At 47.8% G+C, this 11,140-nt stretch overlaps 2 protein-coding genes across 9 annotated transcripts in view; one reads left to right on the top strand and one right to left on the bottom strand.

Moving 5' to 3' along the window:
* Positions 1 to 5,928: 5,928 nt before the first annotated feature.
* On the top strand, positions 5,929 to 10,236 carry INSM2 (INSM transcriptional repressor 2). The gene has a single exon (XM_083741528.1). It carries the CDS (start codon positions 6,015 to 6,017, stop codon positions 7,344 to 7,346), a length of 1,332 nt encoding a protein of 443 aa, XP_083597654.1. The 5' UTR covers positions 5,929 to 6,014; the 3' UTR covers positions 7,347 to 10,236.
* Positions 9,531 to 11,140, bottom strand: part of RALGAPA1 (Ral GTPase activating protein catalytic subunit alpha 1) — a 125,379-nt gene continuing 123,769 nt past the window's right edge. For all 8 annotated transcript variants that reach the window (XR_014564605.1, XM_083740088.1, XM_083740086.1 and 5 more), the window contains one exon: positions 9,531 to 10,683. Coding sequence is in view for 3 of the 8 variants with exons in the window: in XM_083740086.1 (XP_083596212.1) it covers positions 10,535 to 10,683 (149 nt within the window). In the remaining 5 variants the exon portion in view is untranslated. The remainder of the gene's footprint in view (positions 10,684 to 11,140) is intronic.

Raw genomic sequence — 11,140 nt, 5'->3', positions numbered from 1 at the left:
AAATGAGAAAAAACATGGCAGTCCTTATAATAGCAAAGCTGGAGATTAATTTGATTTGATGCAGTAGGTATAAAGTTAATAGAAACAACAATGGGTAGTATTACTTGGTGGCTGCTGATTCCTACTTTCCTAGAGCTGGAGGAAGATGATTTTCTAGTACCTAATTTAGTGATTTGTAGGTCAATAAGGACGTAGTCACAGGTGAAATAGAAGAGAGGTAATGGAGAGCAGGTATTATTCTGTGTGCTCGCTCTCCAGATTTAAATAAGTGTTGTGGAGAAAATCAGCACTAACTAGTTTTGATGCTTTTTAAACTACCCTGTCCTCCAGAGCTTCCATCCGGTGACAAGCAAAAGAGACATAATTGTAGCGCTGGGAAAACAAAGCTGCTAGTACTGAAATGCTTCTTTTAAAAAATAAAATAAAAACCGAAGAGAGTCAGCTGGGGCATGTTCCCAGAATGCAGAGAATAACTGCTAATGAGTCAATTCAGATTATGGGGAGGAGGAGAAACCTGATAATAAAGAACAGAATAAAGTACATATCGATTGCACAGAGTGTGAATGTGCACGTGCAGTTTATTTTGCTTCAGGGGAGAAAAGACCACTCTGTAAGCCCCTCAGTGGGAGTATCTTGGAGATAAAAGTTTTTGGAAATTTTCCTTCATGGTTTTCACCAGCTGAGGTGAGGTAGCTAAAGTGTTGGACACTAGGCCTTAGGAGGCCAGGGTTCAAATCCCCACTCAGCCATGAAACTCACTGGGTGACCTTAAGTAAGTCACTGTCTCTCAGTCCAACCTGCCACACAAAGCTTGTTGTGAGGATAAAAGGAGACATGGGAGAAGTGAGTATGCCATCTTGAGCATTTTGGAAGCAAGGGGGAATAAAAATGTAGTAAACAGGTAAACAAACAGGTATAACCAGTGCTATTTTTCTAGAAAAAGAGCTACCAGAACTCACCATGAACACCTCCCTTGTTCTCTTATAATGGCAATAGTGCCCACCTGAGAGGTGTTGAAACTGAGTTCTGTTGAGTTCTATCTGAAAAGAAAGCCCTGGGCATAACCATTTTCAAGTCATAGCATTAACTACCAGAATGCTCCCAGTTATTCTCATATTACCATAAAACAAAAGATAGAACACCCCTTAAGAATCATGGAATTGTAGAGTTGGTAGAATTATAGTCTGAGCTCCTGCAATGTAGGAATCTTAACTAAAGCATCCATGACAGATAGCCATCCAACCTCTGCTTAAAAACCTCCAAGGAAGGAGAGTCCACAACCTCCCGAGGGAGACTGTTCCACTGTCAAACAGCTTTTACTGCCAGAAAGTTGTTCCTGATGTTGAGTTGGAATCTCCTGCTAAACAGCAGTATTCAGCTCTATTGTGCCAGTTATAGGTGCCCTTGCCTACTCTTGTCAAGGCTGATTGTGTGTCGAAGGCTGACTATTTCCTTACCAGGAGCACAAGGATAAGCAAGAAGTGGGTGATCACTTCAAGCTTAACTCTAAGAGAGTCCAAAGGAAACACTGCACTGATCTGGAAATAGGTTCTTTTGAAGCTATGCCATCTTGTAGGTCCCTAATTAAAACACACATTACACATTACACCTTGAAAAGAGCTTTGATATACAGTAAATCTCCTGACTCTACTAGAGTCTTCTGTTAAGACTTCTGAGTCACCCCTCCTAAAGATGACTTATTCCTGGAGCTCATAAAAATGCCTTTAAATGACAAACAGTTTGAACTGCAACAAGTGTGAAATACTTTCAAGGCATCTGGGGCATTTCAAAGAGAAAAATATTCCATACTTCTCAAGAGTTGATGATTGAGTTGGCCTATTGATGGAGACATTATAGATTTCTGGGAGGGGGAAAAATGCCACCATATAGATTTCCAGCAAATGCACTTAGTATATATACTTGCCAAGTGATGTTAGCTCTTTCATTGAATATTTATGGGGGAAGTATTTTGTTGTTATTTCAGTGACAAATAGTCCTTATCCTCTTTGCTGTACCCCAAGATGCAAGTAAATTCAGAAAGGGTTATATATCACTCACATATAAGTCTCTGTGAAAATGCTCTGTGCTCCATAATCTCTTGCTTAACTGGAGCGCTGCTTTAAGCAAAGCTGTGTGGTGTAAATCACTCATTTTCATCCCTGAGAACCTCTCTCCCTCTAGTGTCTCAGGAGTCTGCATTAGATCTCTCACGGGAGTTATGATTCTGATCCCAGCTGTTCTGAACGGCAAGCAAGCTTCTCCCAGGCTTTTACTAGCCCTGACACAACTCTCTGGACAATTACAGTAGTGCCTGCTCTAAACCAGGAGCTCTGCAATGTCCCTTCACATGTGCACTCAACCCCGTGAGAGGCAGTGATTCAGTTTGGTAAAATCCCTCACAGCGCAGGGGCACACATGTGAACAACAGAGCCGAATGTGTGCAGCCTTTCACACAAATCTTTCCCACCAGGTCAGCACTCTGACCTGCAAAAAAAAAAAAAAAAGGTGCTTTATTAAGGATGGGGAAGAATAATTTTTTGGGGATGAAAGAAATTGGAACAAGTTGCACCGGAAAACAACATGTGGTCCGCTGTTGATTCCTAGTCAAAATATGCTGCTATTCTTCAAGCATGGAAGATCCTCTTTAGGGCTGGATTCCTCTTTCACAACATTAAGGTCTTTTGAGAAGCATCAGTAGCTCCACATGAGCTGTGTTCCTGCTTTTATCCCACTGATTCCCATGACTGGTCAGTTGACTTCTTTGTATTTTGTGTACAGAGAGAGGTGGTGTTTCATACTGGTGACTGAGCTACAAATCAGCAATTCCATGATTCCAGTCTTACCTCTTTAATGATCTCATTAGGTGGTCTTAGGCAAGCCACTCTCTTTCAGTCTCATTTCCCCCATCTGCCATATTGATGATAATATTGACTTACCTTACAGGGTTGTTGTAAGGAGTACAACACGAGAATGCATGTGAATACTTGAATACTTGGTAAAGGTAAAATAAAGGTAAAGGTAAAGGGACCCCTGACCATTAGGTCCAGTTGCGACCGACTCTGGGGTTGTGGTGCTCATCTTGCTTTATTGGCCGAGGGAGCCGGCGTACAGCTTCCAGGTCATGTGGCCAGCATGACAAAGCCGCTTCTGACATGGAAACGCCGTTTACCTTCCTGCTGGAGCGGTACCTATTTATCTACTTGCACTTTTACGTGCTTTTGAACTGCTAGGTTGGCAGGAGCAGGAACCGAGCGACGGGAGCTCACCCCGTTGCAGGGATTCGAACTGCTGACCTTCTGATCGGCAAGTCCTAGGCTATGTGGTTTAACCCACAGTGCCACCCTACTTGGTAGTGCTGTACAAATGTTAAATATTATTTATTACCTTTATTGTTATGAACTGGCTGGATGCAGAGGAGTGGTGGGAGGCAACAGCTATGGAACCCCCAAAGGAACCCCCAGGAAAAGAAGGCGCAGAGCCAGGGGACTGATGGTGAGACAACGATGAGTGGTCAGAGAGAGAAGACTGGGAGGAGGAGGTGTCAGAAGCTGAAGAGGCAACAGGGTTAGTGAGCAGGAAGAAACTGAGGCAGAGAGCAGTCCTGATTCAGAGATTGGAGAGGAGGGCCAAGAGACAGAGATGAGGCTGGCTGCTGAAGCATCCAGGAAGTCTCCCCCTCCTGCTGTAGTCAGCTCCCTTCCTGGTCTCCCAGAACACACAGAGAAATGAAAAGAGCAGAGGAGAGATTGGTTGCACATAGATGCAGTCTCTGATTGCTTGGGAAAAAGCTTAGGCAGCTGGGGGAAGGCGGAGACCTTCACTCCTCGCAACTGCCACATACTGGGAAGAGTTGAAGGAATCACTAGGCCTGTGCTGTTTTGGTTTGTTTGAATAAATAGTTAACACTGACACCAGCATTTTTTAAATCACTGATCTACACCTGACTCTGGCTCCTGACATCTATTGAAAAAAATCCGTTATAGATCAGTGCTGTTACTATAGTGCTCAAGTCTAGTTCTGAACTTATAGGCATGTGGCTGGCCACTGTGGGAACAGAAGGCAGGCTAGCTAGGCCTTGGGTTTGATTCCCGCCCCCCTTATTACTGACGCACATCTCAATCTGCAACTTTTCCCTTTTCATGTGCCTGGCTGATAAAAGGAAGCAATGTAATTATCTTGTCACTGATGACTTGGGATAAATTATGTTGTAGCTCTTGCATATGTACACCTGAGGACCTTCCAATGTAGGAATGAAGACTTTATTCCACTCACGGGACGTGAAAGAGGATGGAATAAATATTTGAGGAAGGTCACCCTATTATCTGACAACTGATGGAGGTGAATAATTTTCACAGCAAAGTTTTGGATAAAGTTGAAAGCGAAGTTCTGACAAGAGAAGGTTCAAGATGCAGTAGTCAAGCTGTGAGAGAATCAGAGCAAACTAAATTCTTAAAATGACATTCTGCAGCTGAAGTTACTTGCATAGCAATTTGCATTTCTAGATAACCAAACAGTTAGTGGTGCTAGTGGTCACTTCGTGGAGAAGGAAAGAGACTGTCTACATTCCCCGAGGTCCTGCATTTGTCAAGGCTGAAACCTGGAACTGGAAACAGATTCTGAGACCCAGCTAAGTCCTGCTGGCTTTCGGAGGGGATGACAACTCAAGGCCATGTTGGAAGCAGTCCTTCCACACACACCCTCCCAGAAAGAAAGAAAGAAAGAAAGAAAGAAAGAAAGAAAGAAAAGATCCGCAGCCTTCTGTTTCTCCAGCAGCAAGCAGGGTTGCCAGAAGCATGAATGCAGCTGCATGGAAATAAATTGGGGGGGGGGGGGCGGGGAGCCGCTGAAGAAAGATGTCGTCCCCGTTTCTTCCCTGGGCTCCAGATCCGAAAAAGAAACCTACGGCTGCTGCTGGACAGCTCCCCGGCTGCTCCAGTTAGAAGACTCCGATTAAGTTGTCCTAGGAAGATACCCTGAACTTATGGCAAAGCACCTCCTAGCAGAGTCGCGGCTGTCTCAGACCTGGAGAAGCGGCTTCCTCATAGTTAGTTTGCCTTTTCCTCAGCGGAATTACACGGCTGGAGAAACGGGGTACGCAAAGAACGGCAGCGGGTCTGTCGAGGAACTGGCAAGATACTTTCAGGGGCTTCTTTTCAATAAAGCGAATCAAGAGAAGGATCATTGTTATCACTAATTTTGATTGCGAAAGGGTTGTCTTGTTGTCTATTGGAGTCCCCCACCCGCACCTCCCACCCATAGGAGCCAACTCCCTCTGGCCACCCCCCAATAAAATATTTGAGGGAGCCGCCTCCCCAAAGTTGAGAGGCATTGCTACTCAGTAGCGGGTGGGTGTGCTCCGTCATGTGATCGATTATGCGCCCCCCCCCCAATATTTTATTCAAGTTGCCACCCCTGCTCCCACCCAGGGAAAGATGGAGATTCGGTTGTTTGCTTTACGGCGGGGGGGGGGCTGCACCTCAAGCCCACCCGCTGGCGAAGGGAAGAGGCTGAGCTCCAGGCGCCTCCCAGCTTCCACGTGCGGGGAGCTGGGATCCCCTGGACTAGCGCTTGCTGAGGAGACTTTTCCCCGCGCGTTTGCCATCTGAGGCAAGTTCCGAAGAAGGAGGCTCTGCTCGCCCGGGAAGGTGAGGCAAAAAGGGAGGGCGCCGGGCCGAGAGGGCAGTTCGGCGCGGCCAGGCACCTGTGGGGGCCCCTGGGCGGGAAACTCGCGGGGCGCTCGCTGAAGTAAACGGCCCTACCCCCACCTCCTGGCGCAGGCTGGGAAAGTGGCCTCCCTCCTCCCCCAGCTCCGATTCTCCCGCCTTTTCCAGTCCTCTCCCTCACCCCCCTCCCCGCCCTCTCCTCTCCCCTCGCCTTCCCAACTCCTCATTGGCAGCCCTGGGCCGGAGAGAGGATGACGCGCGGGCTCCCCAGAGGTGCCTGAGGTATAAACTCCCGTCGGGCACGCGGAGCCGCCGGTGGAAAGGGAGCGCTGCCGTGGGGCGTCGCGGAAGATGCCGCGGGGGTTCCTTGTCAAGCGGAGCAGGAGACCGGGGGGCTCTTACCGGGTGCGCCCCCCTCCGGGACTGTCCCCCGCGCCCTGCCCCGCGGAGGAGACGCCCCGCGTCCCGGCGCCTTCGCCCGAGCCTCCTCCGCAGCAACAGCTGCTGCCTCAGCCCAACGCCCCGCTGGCAGCCGTGTGGGGCGCAGGCACCTCGGACAGCGCCGCCGCCGCCGCCTCAGCCGCCGGAGAGGCTCAGCGCTGCGCGCGCTCTCCCGCCTCGGCGGAGTCCTTCCCTGCGTGGTCCGCCTTGGCCGCGGCGGAGAAGCTGCCTCTGCTTCCTCGCACGCCGCTGCCGCTGCCGCTCTCTCTGCCTGCCACGTCGGCGCCGCCGCCGCTTTACCAGGGGCTCAAGCGGGCGCCCCGCGCCAAGGCGCCTCCGGCCAAGAAGCCCAAGGCCGTGCGCAAGCTGAGCTTCGCCGACGAGGTGACCACGTCGCCCGTGCTGGGCTTGCGGATCAAGGCGGCGTCGGAGGGGGCGTCGGAGGGGCCCCGCGGGGCAGGCCCGCCGCTGCTGGGCGAGTTCGTGTGCCAGCTGTGCAAGGAGCCCTACGCCGACCCTCTGGCGCTGGCGCAGCACCGCTGCTCGCGGATCGTGCGCGTCGAGTACCGCTGCCCCGAGTGCCACAAGATCTTCAGCTGCCCGGCCAACCTGGCCTCGCACCGCCGCTGGCACAAGCCGCGCCCGCCCTCGGCGCCCGGCCCCGCCCAGGACAAAGAGAACAGCCGCGGCCAGGCCGGACCAGATCAGCACCACGGCGCCGCGGACAGCTCCTGCTGCCGGGACCCGCCGCCGCCGCCGCCCCCGTCCCGAGCCGCCCAGCAGCAGCAGCACTGCGAAGCGGGCTCCGCCGACGGCTCCAGCCTGGGTGCGCCTGGCGGCGAGCTCTTCCTGTGCCCCTATTGCCACAAGACCTTTCGGCGCCAGGCGTACCTGCGGAAGCACCTGGGCACCCACCAGGCCCCCGGGGCGCTGGGCTACGGCGGGAGCCCGCCGCCTGCGCAGCAGATCACGTTCCCGTGCCACTTGTGCGGGGCGCACTTCCCTTCGGCGGACATCCGGGACAAGCACCGACTGTGGCACGCCGTGCGGGAGGAGCTGCTGCTGCCCCTGGGACAGCCCGAGGGCAGCGTGGCGCACGGCGAGCAGCAGATCTTCTCCTGCAAACATTGCCCCTCGACTTTCTTCAGCTCGCCCGGCCTCACTCGGCACATCAACAAGTGCCACCCGTCGGAGAACAGGCAGGTGCTCCTGTTGCAGATGCCTGTCAGGCCGGGCTGCTAGATGGGGGGTGGGGTGGGTGGGTGCGCAAGTGAGGGGGTATGTGCCACCGACTCGAACCGCTTCTTTACCAGACTTGAACTATGAAATTGCCAGATGCTGACTGACCGATTCTCCAGTTAGCGGGAACCGATTTATACGATAGAATTCTTTCGCCCCCTAAGCCTTGATCCTCAATCCCTGATGGTGGAGACCCGAACGAATCCTATCCGAACTGTAATTCCTATGGAAAATCGCAGTGCATAGCCCAAGGAAATCACCAGACTTTAGAAGTACGTCATGCCAAACGTTTTTAATGTATGAACACAAACTAGCCTTACTGCCTTATGAAAGGGTAGAGTGCACTGTATATTCTGTGAATCCAGTTTCCACGTACAGTACTTAAAACTTGTCACTTCAACAAAGCGAAAGGGAAAGCGAGCCAACCTTCTATTTGAGGCGAGTGGGAATCACCCCTTCCACTACAGGACTGAAAAATGTGACATTGCTTTAAGTGTGGGTGTGGGGTAGAGAGACATTTTTCTGTGTACTCGAAATACTATAGCCAAACCTAGAGCCATCTGTGTGCCTGCCTGCGAGTAAAAGCTGTCTAGGGAAAATGGGGGCCTGAACGATTTCATTCCGGTCACTCCTGTCCCTAGGATCAAAGTACATTCCGACATTGTATTTAACAAAAAAATATTAATTCTCCAGGAGAACTAGTTAGCCCTCATACTTAATTAGTGGAATCTGCCTCTCCAGCCTCTGAGGATTTAAAGAGTTTAATTTGCTGTGAAGTGTTTTATTCGTTGTATCTTGTATTACAACACTGTCTGATATTTGTAGAAAGTCAGTGTGCAGTCCTATTATATATACATATAAGTACATATATAAATATATACATACATACAATGTGCAAAGTTCCCTTTGTCTGCTCTTGCTCATTGCTGGCTATTAAATTCTGGATTGATGATTTTTTTGGTAGTTTATTCTGCCTATTTTCTGAGCATCTTGTTCCACTCTTTTAAGTTAAAAAAAATATGATATGCAAAAGGGAGTGCATACAAAAAGAGAAAGCAGGAAGCTACTTTGAAGTCCAAAATGTTCAGCCAGAATTTCAAGATTCATGAAAATTGTTCAATTAGTCAAACAAAGCATTAGTGTTTCTTTTTAACAGCCACCCCATCCTACATGGCAAACCAAAGAGCTTCAAAAACAGCTTGCACTAACGCATAAGGATTAGTTGTTAAATGTACAAGTCTAATAGTGTACTGGATTACTTGAGCAGACATCTTTTTGGACCCCAGCCTTCAAATCTAGTAACCATTTTAGAAATTCTGGTGGTCAATTCCCTCTCCAACTTCTTCACTGATACATTTGCTGGAAGTCCACTTTTGCAAACCTGTTTGTAGATAGGGGGCAACTTTTATTGATTAAATTTGCATAGTCCTTTGTAAATTGATACTTATAGCTGGATTTAACTGTTGTGCAGAAGTACTGATCGATGGAAGATGAAATACGGAAAGGCAACTTCATTTTAACTAGGGTAACATTAGTGAAATTATTTTGAAACTTGAAAAATACAGCATGCTATGTGACCAAGTATGTAGAAGTTAAGTATTTCTACATACTTTTAGGAACTAAGTTAGATAATGATTTTACCTTAATGGGAAAAAAATTAAAAGCCTTTCTTTAAGATAGAGTTTCCAAAGAGACATTTTACTGTCAAGGAATTGTCAACTGCTTCAATTTTAAGCTGCTATTATAATGTAGCTATTTGAACTTGTTCTACTTTGGAACCCAAACAGGCATTCATTATTATTATTTTTGCAAGGATGTTTTCAGCAATATTAATTCAACATGGAATTATTCACTTTGTACAGCATTATTAATCCGCTTAAGCAAAATTTATTGAGCCAGAAAGGAAGGATTTAGGCAAGCATTATCTTGGAACTATGAAGTGGGACTAAGGTGGCAATCCTATACACTTGGAAGTATCTCAGAACTTAATATTTATGTGCAGAATTACCCCAAAAAGGGACTGTGTTACCATAAACTGTCAATTAAGAAGCTTGCTGTAAAAGCTTTGCAATCTTACAACCACGAGCCATTCCATGCCTGCTCTCCACTCTCCTCATGAAGCTAATAATACTGTGATTGATTTAAGCAATCTTTCCAATATTTGCAGTGGAATACAGAGCATACACAGGTGGTAAGAATAATTTTATTGTATTATTAAATAGCATGTCTTTTTTCAACCATTACAAATTTGTATATACTACACGGTGAACAAATACATCAATATATATTTCTATAGTTGCCCAGGTGAAGGACAGATATTTACACATGCAGTTAGTACCGGTGCCATGCTACATTTTGTTAGAGCAGAATATGGCGAACAACATAGTTGTATTTTTTTCGGTATGAAAATACGTCTGGGGGTAGTGGGAATTTGGAGTGGAATGTGTTTGTGCATACATCTGCCGCTGCAAGGGCACAGTCCCTTTTTCTCCCCAGTAATGGTACAGAGCTCAGAGCAAATGACTGACATGGCAAAGGGCTTGAAAGTATGCATATCTTACAGATAGACCAAGGGACAGTTTTCGGAAGAGAAAGGCTGACAGTGGCCATAACTCGCATCTGGAAAGCAAATACTAGCAGGAGAGTAGAAAGCTGTTAGCATTTCAGCACTGGGATCTTGCTGTGGTGCCTGTCCAGCAGCGAATGACAGTAAGAGAGATGGTGATGGGCCTCTGTTTACTTGAAGGGCTTTAATTCTTATCACATATATTTTCTGTACATAATTCTGTGTCTCCTAGTGACCTTTGCAGAGGACTCCAGAGGTGCATCTTCATTTGAATAGTACATTCATTTGCAAATGGTACTTTTTAATTTAGAGGGTTGTACAACAAAACAGAGAAACATGCCTGCAGTCTCCAGCCCCAGGTGTGGCTAGCAACAGACCCAGAGGTTAAAACAGGGTCTCACAAGGAAAGGTAAAACGGGTGCAGAAATGACCCTACACTGACAAGTTATGGAAGCAGGGAATTAGATAAAAATATTCTAACGAAAGCCAAGGTATTTTCAGTTTGAAATAAAATTCCAATATTGTTTTCTAAAATAAACAAACAAGTAGACAAATGTGGGACAAGTATTCCATACAGAGGGGAGACAAACATCTCAGGAAAAGGGGCTGCAGGCTTCACCCATTCTTAGGTCTTGTTGGCTGAGCCAGAGGAGCGCCGTAGTTTCATGGACATGCGGCTCTTGCTAGTCCGGGGAGAAATGGGGAAGGCTAGATCGGGCCCGTCCATCTGCGCTGCTGTTGGAGCTTCGGACGCCTGAGTCTCTGGGTAGGAGCCTATGGGAAACAAGAAGACCCCCACATATGAGAACAATCTGCTGGTGGTTAGGAAAGAGCAAGTCCCCAACAAATACCTGCCCCTTCTTTAGACACAGAAGAAACCATACTAGCTCATCTGCTACAATCATTAACAAACCCATTCCACTTTATGTGAGTGGAAGGCTGATGGCAAATCTAACTAAGCTCTGAAGGAAGGTCAGAACACAGCAAGAGACTGGGGAGATACTATACAGGACTGAGGTTGGCACCCATTTTCTACTTAACACCCTCACCACATGAATTCCTACAGGATTCAACAGGGCAGAAGCGTGAATAGATCATGCTAGCTGGATGCACTACATGGTTCGGTATCTTTGTAAAAGGAACAAGATGAATCTGAGACAAACCCTTCCCACATATAGGCCCCCCAAAATAAGTTGCAGGAACAGCAGCAAAGGAGTTAGGTTGATAAGAT

The sequence above is a fragment of the Podarcis gaigeae genome, assembly GCF_964106915.1.
Source record: "Podarcis gaigeae genome assembly, chromosome: 1".
Lineage (NCBI taxonomy): Eukaryota > Metazoa > Chordata > Lepidosauria > Squamata > Lacertidae > Podarcis > Podarcis gaigeae.
This window is presented reverse-complemented; position numbering and strand designations above follow the sequence as displayed.